This window comes from Suillus subaureus (genome assembly GCF_016647635.1).
Source record: "Suillus subaureus strain MN1 chromosome Unknown BJ212scaffold_12, whole genome shotgun sequence".
Classification (NCBI taxonomy): Eukaryota; Fungi; Basidiomycota; class Agaricomycetes; order Boletales; family Suillaceae; genus Suillus; species Suillus subaureus.
In genome coordinates, this window is record NW_024538568.1 from 660,063 (window position 1) to 674,900 (window position 14,838).

At 46.6% G+C, this 14,838-nt stretch overlaps 1 protein-coding gene across 1 annotated transcript; it reads right to left on the bottom strand.

Moving 5' to 3' along the window:
* Positions 1-11,907: 11,907 nt before the first annotated feature.
* Positions 11,908-14,515, bottom strand: BJ212DRAFT_1499133 (phosphoglycerate mutase-like protein; the record flags this gene model as incomplete). The annotated part of the gene is made up of 12 exons (XM_041341562.1): positions 11,908-12,355; positions 12,405-12,530; positions 12,588-12,808; positions 12,905-13,173; positions 13,227-13,326; positions 13,377-13,423; positions 13,476-13,522; positions 13,572-13,601; positions 13,653-13,675; positions 13,731-13,824; positions 13,882-14,183; positions 14,238-14,515. 12 exons carry the CDS (start codon positions 14,513-14,515, stop codon positions 12,120-12,122), a joined length of 1,773 nt encoding a protein of 590 aa, XP_041194178.1. The 3' UTR covers positions 11,908-12,119.
* Between the last annotated feature and the right edge of the window lie 323 nt (positions 14,516-14,838).

The following is a 14,838-nucleotide window of genomic DNA, read 5'->3' on the forward strand; positions in this document are numbered from 1 at the left end:
TCTCAAAACTTCTTGGTCCTTGCCTGGGCAAGAATGTCAAAACATCACTAATGCAGCTATGGTCTGTTATGGATATTCCTACCAACACCGGTCTTCCCATAAATATTCATCACTCATCCATTCGCAATTATGTTTCCAACCCCTCAAACTGCAGCCTCCTTCAAGTGCATGATATGTCTTCACCCCATTCCCTACTCACTGATTCCTCTCTCCACTTGATGATCCATGAGATTCCAGAACGCACAGCCCTCTTAGATGTGCTCTCAGAACTGAAGAAGCAGAGCCAAGCTATGAAAGCTCGGGACTCCCATAGATTAAAAGATTCATTAGCCTTCCTTGTTCTGCCACCAGAGCTGCTGTCAGTTCTCATCTGTATGTTATGGCTTCAGGGAGATTGCACTTCAGATTCACAATCTTGGCTGGGGACCATGGATGGGCATGCCTGGCTGCAGACCAGGAATGGGAGAGACTGGCTGCAGACCCAGGCAGGACAAGACTGGTTGCAGACCCATGCAGGGCAAGACTGGCTGCAGACCCACAGAGCGCAAGATTGGCTGCTGTCATATCCCATATGCCAGATATAGATCCCATCATATTCCCACGCTTTCCGGACCTATTTCCGGACCCCATATCTGATTCATTCCTGGATCCCCTATCCTGTCCACCCTATGCACATTCCATCCAGCAAGACATCCAGACTTTACCTCCTCTTGGATTCTGGACTACATCCACCACCTCACATATCTCAGTCCTGTTTCTGCCCTGCCTTCCGGATCCCCAGATCTCCAGTGTCTTAATAACTGAGGGTCTTATATAAATGCGTGTAAAATGTAATGACACCACAATTACACTGGGATAAGACTTCTTGCCAGTCCTCGATTAACATGGTCTATGACTTTTCTTCTTTTGTGGTAGATAACGTGTGAGTTCTTGGGAGGCTTGCTAAACCAATCAATGTGATTAACTTAGCCAGAGCTTTTGTGTTATATCCCAACTTATAAACTTGTCTAGGATAAACCGTCTAGACACTGGAACGTGGTTCCTTGTTAAGATAATTCTCTGTAGAGACTACGGTCTCAAATACAAATACGTTGACCAAAGACTGGTTGGTCAAATAGGCACAAAGTGGTGAGAAACTGGTCTCACAAATGAACAGATTGACCAAAGCTCATGTTGGTCAATATCAGATAACTAGGTGAGAAGCTGGTCTCACAAATGAACAGATTGACCAAAGCTCATGTTGGTCAATATCAGAAACTAGGTGAGAAGCTGGTCTCAAATAAACTAAGTTTCTATCATAAGAAACTTATGTAATCTCAAGGGAATGTCTTTTCCCTGCACTTGGTACTTCAAAGGGGCTTTTCTTTGTAAGCAACAATCTTCACAGTGAGTAGCTCAAACTGAGATTCAAATGATTGCAAGTGGGAGATCCTATTTTTTGGGGGGGGAGAATGGGCCCTCCTTATATACATTTTGTGTGGGAATATTATGTAAGTAAAAAAGCGGAGCAATGACATCAGAAGTGGAGCAGAATATTCCAGAAAGTGGAGCAGAACATTCCAGAATATTCCATAGGTGGAGTAATGACATCAGAGGTGAGTCATTGTGGAGCAGAACATTCTAGCAAGTGGAGCAGAACATTCCAGAACAAATGACATCATCATGACATCATAACTTTCAACAGAATACTTGCAGGAGTATCTGTGGAGCCATATGACATCATTATGACATCATACCCTGTAGGTACAATTTTGTGAAGTATCTGATCAGTCAGAGCATCCCAATAGAAAAATAAATCAAGGAAATACTAGAGAGAAAACAACTCAGAAATAATAATACAATAACAAGACACAAAACACAGGCTTTTTAGATAGGTTTTTGTTAGGCTTTGAACTTTTCTCTATGGTTTTCTCTAGCCAAAGTGAATAAGCCAAAGGCAAGGCAATACCTTAACCTTCTTGCTTCACAATATCAACTAGGTCATTATGTGATTCCCATCTCACAAATGACTTTTCTTCAAGATATAATAAATTCATGAATCACAGAGGGGAAACTGAACTATATGACCAAGGTTTGAAACCAAGGTATGGGTTGACTAGCCTGATGCCTAAGCTAACAGACTTTGTCTTTTAGGGGGGCTACCTAGTAGTCATGTCCATGCATGATTCCCAAATCATGCAGGACACCAGACCTCCGGATATTAACTGTACTATCTCCAGACCATTCCCATCCTCCATCCAAGATCCTGCACCTATCCCCATTTAGGCATCTCCGCCTTTCCAGTTCTCAGTTATCTCTGTTTCCATCTTGCTGATTGATCCTTGTACTAGTTTCATCTCCAAGTTCATTTACTTATGTTCCATCTTACTTACCAATGTGTTTCTGCATGCTCATACATAGCCTTACTCCTTTGCTTACTGATCCTCTCAGATAGCCTCTAGTATATAACCCCTGTACAACTACAGTAGAGTCCTCAGTCTGAATATCATCTTAGTTCCTGCTCTCTCATCTTAGATCCTGTTCTACTTGCCAATCATCTTCTGGACTTCAGTCCGTCTGAGTCTCGTCCTTTTCCATAAGGCCTAGGGAAGGATTCCCTAGGCCGGAATTCTGGACCTTCAGATTTGTCCCCTATGTCTCTGTCCCAAGTCTAGGGATTGCTTCCCTAGGCTAGAGTCTTGCCTTTCTGGCACTTACCCTCTTTCCAGACTTAGGTCCACTTCCTGTCCCTCCGACTCTACCTTAGGGTAGTCTACCTCCATTTGCTTCTACATTGGACTTTGTCTGATGTAGCCCCTACTCCTTCCGGACCTCCTGTCTTCTGTACCTCCGGATGTCCTGTCCCTCATACCTCTGGGCATCCTGTCCTTCAGATGTTCTGCCCTCCATACCTTCAGATGTTCTGCCCTCCGTACCTTCGGATGTTCCGTCCTCCATACCTCCGGACCTCCTGTCCTCCATACTCTGGACCTCCAGACATCTTGTCCTCCTGTCCTCTGGACCTCCTATCCTTCCATCCTGTTTTCCTGTAGAAGTATTACCTTGCAGTGGGAACTCTCCTGAGCACTTCCTGCATTCCTCCGGAACTCTCCATGCTCCTCCGGAAGTCCTCCTGCACTCTCCACCAGAGTGGCCAGCCTCCGGAAGTCCTCCAGACTTTGTTGGACCATCATTGGACTTCCTCTGAAATGAAGGGCACATACTCAGGTAAGGGGCACAGCATATGAGCTGAGGCCAAGCCCCTCTGAGTCAGTCTCTCTCTCTCCCTTGAGCATGGTTCTTAACAGCTGCAGACACATGGAGCACAAGACTGGCTACAGACCCAGGCAGCATTAGAGTGGCTGCGGACCCAGGCAGGACAAGTCTGGCTGTGAACCCAGGTGGGGTGAGACTGGCTGCAGACCCAGGTGGGGCAAGACTGGCTGCAGACCCAGGCAGGATGAGATTGGCTACAGATCCAGGCAGGACAGGACTGGCTGCAGACTGTCATATGCCATTCCAGACTCTCAACTCTAAATCCGCTTCTCTGGATATCCAGATCCGAGATCCGGATCTCAAATGATCTGATCTATCTTTATCTCCCTTCCAGAATCCAAACCCTATATCAGCGCCCAACCCCATTTAGACTGCCCCTGTCTCTGGACTCTGGTTAACCATGTTTCCCTTTTGATTATTGATCTGTTACATACATTTCATTTCCAGTGTTCATTATTTGTGATCCGTCCTACTTACTAATAGACTTTGCATATGCTTTGTACATAGCCTTTATGTTTGCTGACTGATTCCTATATGATACCTACAGTATATAAACCTCCTGTAACTCTCGGAAATACTCCAGTTCGAATATCATCTTAGTTCCTGCTCATTCCTGTGTCCTCTGGACTTGAGATAAGTCTCTTGTCATATTCCGAGTCTTAGGATTGCATCCTAGACTACATTTCCGACTCTACCTTAAGGGTAGTCCATCCTCTGTTAGTTTCTAGTCCGGACTTCATCCGGATTAGTCTTATCTGCTTGCCCAGGTAATATCCAGACATCCGTCGGATTTATCTCACATTTCAGATCTGGATGTCCATTATCCACCCTAGTCAAATCCCAGAAACTCTGGACAACTGTTCTAGCCCCCAGAAATTAAGGGCACATACTCAGGAAAGGGGCACAGCATATGAGCTGAGGCCAAGCCCTTGTGATCTGACCCCCTTGAGCATGTGACCTTAACACAGACACAGGGAGCATGGGACTGGCTGCAGACATGGGGAGCATGGGATTGGGTACAGGACTGGCTGCGGACCTTTGCAGGACGATCCTGGTTGTAGACCCAGGAAGGCAGAGGCTGGGTGCAGACCCCAGCAGGCAGAGACTGGTTGCAGACCCAGGGTGGACGAGACTGGCTGCAGACCCAGGGAGGGGAAGTCTGGTTGCAGAGCTGCAGAGGAAAAGACTGGTTGCAGACCCAGGGAGGATGAGGCTGGCTGCAGACACAGACCCCTGTGGGACAAGACTGGCTGCAGGCCCAGGCGGGACAAGGCTGGCTGCAGACCCAGGTGGAACAAGACTAGTTGCAGATCCAGGGAGGATGAGACTAGCTGCAGACTCAGGGAGGACAAGAATGGATGCAGACCCAGAGAGGATGAGAATGGATGCAGACCCAGGGAGGACAAGACTGGGTACAGACTCATGAAGGAGAAATACTGGCTGTAGACTCAAGGAGGGGAATGCTGGCTGCAGACCCAGGCAGCATGAGACTGGTTGCAGACCCAGGGAGGGGGAGTGTTATGCTCGGCGTTCGTAAGAATGGCTAAACGGTCACAAAGAGTCTAAAGCGTACACCTATGTATGAGTCATGTGAGTTAAGCAGTATATTGCAGGCCCTGGTCTGCATAGGTCAAGTTAAAGAATACAAGCGTAAGAGATAGAGTATATATAAGAGGATTAAAGCGGAGCTTTAATAAATGAATCGGAGATGAAAAGTAAATAGCGAATCAGAAAAGAGAATAAGGAATCGTACGATAGAACATTATAGAATGTCTGAGAATGATTAGTAATCGTGAATAAGTGAAGAGGTGAAAGGAAAAATAAGAACTGTAACATTACCCCCGTTGTAAGGGTAGTAGGCACCGACTACTATCAAAGAAGGCGATGCGATCGTTTATAATTAGTAAGAAGTTCAGAAGCATTACCTAGTTCGGCTTCTTTCATCCATTCATTCTCGGAACTCGGGAATCCCTTCCATTTTACATAGTATTGTCTTCTAGACAAAGATCCACGGTGTCCGACGACCGCTTCGACTTCGTGTTCTTCTTCACCATCAACTAAGTCAGGAGGAGGCGGAATATAATTAAGGCCGTGGGTATCGTTCTCTTTATAAGGAGAAAGGAGTGCGGTGTGGAATACTGGGTGAATGCGCCATTGCGCAGGTAAGGCGAGTCAGTAAGTTATGGGGGAAAGAACGTCGGTGATGATAAATGGTCCTTCGCGTTTTGGCGCGAGTTTCCGGTTAGGGTATCCGAGATGAAGGTTTTTGGCTTCAAGCCATACCTTATCGCCTTTAGAGAATGGTACGAATTTAGATGTGATTCGTTGACGCATGGTATTTCGTGTGAGTTCGTGAGCGGCTAGCGCTTCATCGCGTGCTTTATTAAGTAATGAAAGTCGTTGTTCTATGTTAGGGATGTTGGATTTCGGATGGGAATCGGGTAGGTGATGTGGGTGATAACCCATCATGAGGTAGAAAGGGGATGTGCCACGTGCGGAGTGATGACACAAATTATGAACGAATTCGGCTAGTGGCAACATGGGCGCCCAACCGGTTTGATCGTTGGCACAGAAGATCCGGAGATAGACTTCGAGTTCTTGATTTACTCGTTCGGTCTCTCCATCACTCTGGGGATGGAATGCGGTGGAAAGGGAATTCTTGTATCCGAGGAGTTTTCCGAGTTCAACCTGGAATCTAGAAGCGAACTGAGGTCCGCGGTCAGAGATAATTTTATCGTAAAGTCCGTATCTAGAGAAAACTTTAGAAAAGAAAATGTTCGTGACACCTTCAGCGTCTATTGTCTTGAGACAAGGGGTGAAGATTACCCCCTTCGAAAGTCCGTGGTCGACCACGACCATGATGCTATCAAAGCTGTCAGAGAGGGGAAGGTCCGTGATCAGGTCTACTGAACAGTGGGCGAAGGGTCGGTTGGAAATGGGGGCCGGTATGGGGAAGAGTGGCGGAGTAGAAGGGTGCATGTTTACTTTATTCTGTTGGCAGATGCAACAGCCTTCTACGAAGTTCTTGATGAAAGTGGCTAGACCTGGCCACCAGTAGTCGCGTGAGAGAAGTTCCTGGGTTTTGAAGCGTCCAGGGTGTCTGGCAGTAGGGGAATCATGGTGTAGTGAAGTGAGTTCTCGTCGGAGATCTCCGGGAGGTACATAAGTGAGTCCTTTAAATGAGAGAATTCTGTCGCTCAATTTCCAATCAGAAAGAGCAGAGCGGAGGGGAGGGGGAATCGAAGAGTCTGTGAGCGCTTGTAGCGCGGTATGTACTACAGGGTCAATGGAAGAGGAAATTCGTAATCTGTCTGTAAATGAAGTGTCAACGACGTTAATAAACATCGAGTCGGGAAGGAGTTGAATACTAGTATTGTCCTTTTCATCACTATCAACTGGAAGGTGATCCGTTCTATGAGAGAGTAAGTCAGGAATAATGAGTTCTTTTCCAGGTATGTGTTGAATCTGGAGTTCGAATTGGGAAAGGAAGGTTTGCCATCTTGCTTGGCGTCGGTTGAGATCTTGTATGTCTCTAGAATAAGTAAGGTTCTTATGGTCAGTTTGTATGGTCACAGGGTAAGGTGAACTGAGGAGATAATGTCTCCATGCTTTCAAAGCACGGACGATTGCAAGTAGTTCTCGATCGTAAATCTGATAATTACGTTCAGCGGGGTTAAACAATTGAGATAAAAATGAACATGGGAGCCAGTCTCCGTTATCGTTTTTCTGGAGGAGTACTGCTCCTGTAGCGTAAAGCAATGCGTCGGTTGCAATCGCAAAAGGGGAGTTCTTGTCAGGTATTTGAAGGATCGGAGAGGAGGTGAAGATACGTTTCAGTTTATTAAAAGCTTCCTCATGTTCAGGGGTCCAAGAGAATTCTTCGTCTTTCTTGGTAAGGTCGATTAGGGGTCTGGCAATTGAAGAATAATCAGCAATAAACCGTCGGTAAAAGTTAGCAAATCCGAGGAATGATCGAACTTCCTTTACTTTCATGGGAGTCTTCCATTCAGATATACCCTTTAATTTAGCAGGGTCCATGGCGATAGAACCGGGTTTGATAATCATGCCGAGGTATTCGATGTCGGTTATGTTGAGGGTGCATTTTTTGGGTTTAAGGTGGAGGAGGTTGTCGCGTAGTCTTTGAAGTACTTTGTGAGTATGGATACAGTGAGTCTCGTTGTCTTTAGAGAAGATTAGTATATCGTCCATATAAATGATGATCCACCCCTCCTGTATCATATCTCCGAACAGGTCGTTCATCATAGATTGAAAGGTAGCGGGCGAATTACACATTCCGAAGAACATGACCATGGGTTCAAAGAGTCCCCTGGAAGTGGCAAACGCCGCCTTCCATTGATCAGTTTTTCTCATACGTACGTTATTATAGCCCCATCGAATGTCCATCTTGGTGAATATCTTGGCGTCCTTTAGCTTATCTATAAGATCGGAGATTAGCGGTAAGGGGTAGTTATTCTTAACCGTGTGTTCGTTCAAGTAGCGATAGTCTTGGCAGGGTCGGAGGGAACTGTCTTTCTTCCCGACGAAGAAGAATGGAGAGGATTGAGGGGATTCGGAAGGAATGATAGTTCCTTTAGTGAGATGTTCGTCAATAAAATCGTTCATCGCCTTATCTTCTTTGGCATTAAGCGGATAGATTTTGCATTTCCGTGGTTCGAAGGATTCTTTGAGATCTATCTTGTGGTCGTATTTTCGTTCTGGGGGTAGGGTACCGTTAGCTACATCACCAAATACATCCTTGTATTGTCGGAACTCTTCGGGCACGAGTTCTTCAAAGGTTTTCTTTGGTTTGGCGGCGTCCTGGGCGAGTGTCTGTGAAATATTGTCAGTTTTTCATATATAGGTATAGAAGTCGTCGTCATCGTTGATGGGATCTAGAAGGTGTGGGAGAGTTTCGTTAGCAGGGTCCCACTCTGGTTCTAATTCTTCTAGTGCGTCGTAAAAGACGTCTTCATCTTCTTCGATTTCTTCGATGGTCGCTTTTTTCAGGGTACGCTCCCTTAAGTGGACTTCTTGATTAGTCCAATCGATATCTGGGTTTTCCTTTTTTAGCCAAGTCATTCCTAGGATAGCGTCTTCTCCTCCTAGAGAGGTTACAAAGAATCACTTCCGCATAGGGATATCTTTAATTAAAAATGAAAGTTCACAGTACCATGTGATTCTTCCAGCTTTGTTTAACGTGCCGTCTATGTTTCGCACAGGTATCAGGGTTTCGAGTTTGTGCGTGCAAATGTTTTCTTTGAGTATGAATTTCTCATCGATAAATTCACCTTCTGTGCCACAGTCGATTAGAGCGGCGGCTACGGTGGTTTTTTCGGTCTTCTTCGATCTAATGGTTAACGGCAAACGAATAGAATTAGTATCGCCAATAGATTGTACTAAAAGTCCAATTCTGGGAGTTTCTGACACCATGGCAGACTCCCCTAAGCAAAATCCTCCTCATCGCTGCTTTCATCCTTCTTAACTGGTTTCTTACCAGTTTTCTTCATCTGGTGTGCTTTAAACGCCTTCCATTCTTGGAATTCTTTGTAGTCGTCGTCAGATGACTCCTTGACTACTTTCCTGGTATTGGTTGTAACTGTGGGATGGTTAGGGCAATCTGCGGCTAAGCCCTTCTTACCGCATTTGAAGCATAGGCCGCCTTTGCACCTGCGCTCCCATTCTTGAGGAGTAAGGTAAGTCTTCCTCGTCTTCTTCTCACTTTCTTCGTCATCTACTTCTACTTTATCTATATCCATAGCGTAGGGATCTTTCGCCTTGGTATAGGAAGGAGGTGCTATTAAGGTCCTTCGTACCTCGACGTCTAAGGCTTTCTCTAGCCATGTCCTGATAGTAGTGGGGGTTGTTTCGAAGGCATAAATAGCGGAGACTATCTCACGCTTTAGCCCGTTTCTGAAGAACATGATCTTCGTGTTCTCTTCGGAGATGCCGGTGTCGGTGAGGATGGTTCAGAATAAGGATGCATAAGCGGCTACGCTGCTGGTTTGTCTAAGGGAAGAAATATGGCGGATTGCCGTTTGTTCAATGTTCTTAGGAAAGAAAGTGGATTTGAATTGCTTAGCAAAATCCAGCCAGGTTCCGTAGTTCTTTGTCGTGGCAGCTGCCTTAAGTTGGCCTTTGGCCCATTTCGCGGCCTCGCCTTTAGTCATAAGGCTGAGGGCAAAGATGACTTTCTTCTTGTCATTGTCATAGACTTCATCGTTCATATCTAGGTACGCTTCTACTTGAAGCGTCCATCCCTGGGCAAGGCGGGTATCGCCGTTGAAGGGTGAGGGGGTCTTTCCGATTTCTTTAGGCATTGGTGCTGATAGGGATCGTTCGTAGGTTTGGGTATGGAAGTTCCAAACTCTGTTCTTAGGGGCGATGCTAGCGTAGTAGGCTGCCCACTGGTCGATGGAATATCTGGTGCCCTTGGCGTCTGTCTGGTAGAACTCTTGTTCTTCTTCATCCCAGGTGAAACCGGGAGGAGTCGGGGTGATCGGTGGTATGGTGTCTGGTTCTGGGCGCGAGTTCTGGGGAACCGCGCAGTAAAGAAGTAACTTGACCTTTTGTTACGCTCGGCGTTCGTAAGAACGGCTAAACAGTCACAAAGAGTCTAAAGCATACACCTATGTACGAGTCGTGCAAGTTAAGCAGTATATTGCAGGCCCTGGTCTGCGTAGGTCAAGTTAAAGAATACAAGTGTAAGAGATAGAGTATATATAAGAGGATTAAAGCGGAGCTTTAATAAATGAATCGGAGATGAAAAGTAAATAGCGAATCAGAAAAGAGAATAAGGAATCGTACGATAGAACATTATAGAATGTCTGAGAATGATTAGTAATCGTGAATAAGTGAAGAGGTGAAAGGAAAAATAAGAACTGTAACAGGGAGACTGGCTGCAGACCCAGGGAGCACAATACTGGGTGCAGACCCCAGCAGGATGAGACTGGCTGCCAACCCAGGCAGGATGATACTGGCTGCAGACCCAGGGAGCATGAGACTGGATGCAGACCCTTGCAGGATGATACTGGCTGCAGACCCAGGCAGGACTAGATTGGGTGCAGATGCAGGCAGAACCAGACTGGCTGCAGAACCAAGCAGAACCAGACTGGGTGCAGACCCAGGAAGTGAGTGACCAGTTGCAGACTCAAGCAGCACAAGACTGGCTGCAGGCCTCAGGAGGGCTGATCTGGATGCCCCCAAGCAGGTGAGACTGGCTGCAAACACAAGTAGGGCAAGACTGGCTTCAGACCCAGCAAGGGTGCAACTGGCTCCAAACACAGGGAGTGAAAGACTGGCTCCAGACCCCAGCCAGGCAAAACTGGCTTCAGACTCTGGGCAGGCAAGACTGGCTTCAGACTCTGGGAGGGAGAGACTGGCTTCAGACCCCAGGCAGGCTGGACTGGCTTCAGATTCTGGGCAGGTGAGACTGGCTTCAGACCCTGGGTGGGTTAGACTGGCTGCAGATGCCCCATGGTCAAGCATGGCAATCCACTCCTGTGGCATCTGTCTGGGTGACTATGGAAGAATTCTCAAGTATGTTGGAAGCAGTCAATGAGTATATCATTGTCCCAGAATCACTATTACTACTGCCTTTCCAAGTAGTCCAACAGTTCAAAAGCTTGCCAGATTTCTTAATGTTTCCAATGTTCCTGGTGTTGATGCCCTGAGATCATTTCACATCTGCACTGCCAGCAGTTCCTGACAGGGGGGTCATCCATGCTATGAATGTGTTTGCAGCTTTTGCACATGAGGCACAGAAACGAAGTCAATCAGCTTCCAATGCTCTCAAGTACACATGTCAAAACTGGGTTGTTTATCTGTCACATGCCCTAAATCCATGGGACGACACGCTTAACCATGTATTCCAAGCCTTCTGGAATTGTCACCTCCTTTCCTGGTTCGAACGGCAGTGGTGTTTGAGGGGTCTGTGGTCTTGTCTTGATATGCTATCTGAAGGACAGAAACTTGCCAAGGTATGCATTTTTCTAATAATTCTCAATTCACCCGCCCAAATATTTAAAAGCTGATATTGCCTTGTTTTAGGTTTGAGGTTTTTTCCATTCTATGGCACCCTTTGTAACATCTCATCCTTAGTTCGAGCCCGCAAACGAGCGGCCTACTTTCGAAGGGCTGTTAGCCACCAGTCCCGATTCCCGATACTCGACAACAGAAGCTCCAGCACCCGCGTCCACCTCTGAAATGTCAACCATAGTACCATCGACTCTCGGAACTATTTTTCTCACAGAAAAACGAGTCGTTGCCTCACATCCGTGGCCTGTTCCTAATCCTTGCCAACCTCCTACTTCGCCTCTTGCACCACCCTTGCCACCCGTTCCTTCTTCAAGGCCCAATACAGCTGTATTACATGCTGGCTCATCCAGAAAGCGAACATCGGATGGGGCTGAGATCAATAGCGACAGTCCACTTGAGTCGGACACCCCTAGCCCATCAAAATGTCAGAAATGAAGCAGCATTTGCGACGCAAGAGCACCGGTATGTAATGTACTATGGGTTCTTACGGCGGATAACGTGATGTAGTTCGCCGCTTGTTGTTAGTACATGGGAGCGTTTTACAGTTTGATATCGACCTCTGTCCAGAGTTCTCTCTTGAGTAGTGGCATGTTCCAAAGCCTGTTCACACACCAGTCGTTCCATGAGAGCATGACTATAGTTTGATGGATATGTAGTAAGCATTGTATCTTCGTATTTCCTTTTTACGTTCTGCATCGATCAGCCATTGCATACTTATTCCAAGTTATACCCTTGACACGTGGATAGTAATCAGACTAGAGGTCGGCGCCGCTGACTTGTGACCGTGTGGAGTGATTGGGGTATAAGTCATCCCAACAATCATAGTCAATCTAAAGAGGAGGGTAGCCCATGGTAGTTTTCCATCCATCGGGGATTGTCCAATCGGCGTTACAAACGAAGTCCCAGTCCGTACTCCGAATGTTCTCTTTCTGGGCGTCGACAAAAGCATGGACCGAGCACATCCCATCTGGATGATCTTGACACCCTTTTAGATTCGCCAGTGGTGCAACACCATCATTAATGATCACACGAATTTGTGGGTCGTGTTCCGTGGAGCACGACAGAACTGATGAAAAAAATCAGGTGTAATTTAGAAGGATCTCAAAATTACTTACGCTGGAACTGTACATTGGTTGCGAAGGGACCAATATCTGTTGTCCTGAACGTGCGCTGTTCTGGAATATGATCAGTGGGCAATGGTCCCATTGCCGCGAAGCTCGAAAGGTTCAATGCGGTAAGGACTGTCAATGAACGAAGATCAGAACGTTTTCCAAGGTCAAGTCCATCAACGAGCTGACCACTTAATACCACAGTTTTATGTGTCGCATCCACATAAAGGCTGTGTCCAAGGGGGAAAGTGACAGCGTTATGAAGTGTCGCATCGGTAGAACTATTGTGCGTTTCAATTGGTGTCTGAGTGAGACGAGACACGAGCTCTTGCACATAGCCAATTCCTTCTGCCCTGCCAAAAGGTGAGCCCCAAGCTACAATGTACCTGTATATTTTTATCAGAATTCGACTTTCGGAGGCAAGCGAAGGAAAGAATGCACCAAAAAATAAGATCTTGTCTGGTCGAGATCAGCGGCGTGCAAACATTATAAAAGAGATTTCTCACGCATAATCGAAGCCTTCCCACTCCTTCTCTGTGAAGAGTTCGCAGAACTTGGAATAACCAAGAGCGACCGACTCGTAGGCGCACAATTCTTGCATGGCGTAAGCATCTTCAACATCCAATTCAAATCCATCGAGGTATTGCTGCAAACGAGGAACGGTATCCTTGAGATACACTGCTTTCCACGTATTAACATGTGTTTGGCTGCGGTAGCCCCGATCGGGATCGTCATTATTGGCGCAAGATCGTTGAGGGCAAAGAGAATTGTTTGACTGACATGCACGCATTGTTAAATGGGTATCTTAGAATAGTTCAGATGACTTACACCTTTGGCCTCGATCATGATCTGTTGTTGATACTGGCCCTCGAGAGGGTAACCAAAAAATCCGAGAGCAAAATTTTGCGCAGAGTTCAACACCCGGGTTCTTCATACGTCATCTTCAGCATGGGAATTATCGACCCTTGAAATACTTACGCGGACGCCGTTCTGAACACAGGCAAGGTATTTGTTTCGCTAAAATTCTGAATGATATGGTCAAATCGAAGAACGAAGCAGGGAGACGTAAAAGCCAACCTTCAGAAGGAACCCGTATCTCATACGCATCGACACGCCGAGATCGTCTAAACGAATATCACAATCTGCTGCTATAAGAGGTGATGGTTCTCTTACACAACTGAGACCTCCCAAAATGCGTCAATCCTGACAATAATTGAGCATTGGAGCTACTTTCTGATAACATATGACCGCTACCTTGGCTTACTAGCTTGTATGTCCTGTGAAAGTGAAATCAGATATCGGCTACCTTGTTCATTTTCTAAGCGACCTCACCAGTCGTCCAAAAATGAAAGAGGCCCAGTAGCTGTGACATTTTCTGCATTCCTATTTAACTTCAAGGCAAACCTACCCGGCCCAGTACCGTTAGCTATTGCACAAACCCTCTCTCAGAAGCTACTTAAACATCTAGGTGTGGTCGACTCACAGTAATCACCAGGGTATCGTGCACCGTGACGATGTAGAAGATGAACGCCAGTGATATTGCAGGTATCGGGAGCTTCCGGACCAGAATCAATACCAAATTTTCCACGTTGGACGGAGTACCACGGAGATAGGCTTCCCCAGCTACGGAAAATATCGAAGTCCTTCGTTCTGTCCTTCACGTTGTCCTGAGAAAATCGCGTGGGGGATACAAGGTGCACCACACCAGAATGCAAAGGATAAGCAGGAGCTGTAGCAGCTACGCCAGGCTCGGCACCTGCTTGTGTTGGACCTGGAGAGCCAACACTACACAACTATAGCTCTAGTCTTGAAAACAATGGCAGCTGGAGAGAAACATACCTGGATGGAAACATGGAGGGGAACGCGTTGGTGGGCTCTGCCGGAGGGTATTCATGCCATTCGGGTGCTCCTACGTGCGAAGGCAGTAAAGCAGTGAAGAGTGAAAATGGCAAGCATGATTGGTTTGAGGAGACATATTGCGCAACCACAGCCAGACATACGAAGAATCCTGCGAAGAAGGCAGTGCCAATGCGCAAGAACAGTGACCGCCGCGCACTACTAAGGCATGAGGAAGGCAATGTCAGATCGCCGAGGTAAACTCGACTCTGGCCGCCCATTCTCTTAACTTCGGGTGTAAACACTGGGAGGGTCAGGTCGCGTCGTGACTCGGAGTCCTGCACCTGTACGTGCTCAGTCAGAAGAAGGTCATTTTCCTCCTTCAACTTGGTGGATGGCCTTATGAGGCGTTCGACCATCTTCTTCTATACTATTGGGAGCAGTGAACTATTTTGCCAATTGGCTGAGACAGCCTCACGTCATCTCCTCGCTTTCTTCTCGCTTCGCTTCTTTATAAAATGAGTGTTATTCATGAAATAATTCATTTGTACGGTACCGCGCTAGTGCATGATTTTCCGTAAAATTTAGAAAAGTCTTCAGATTC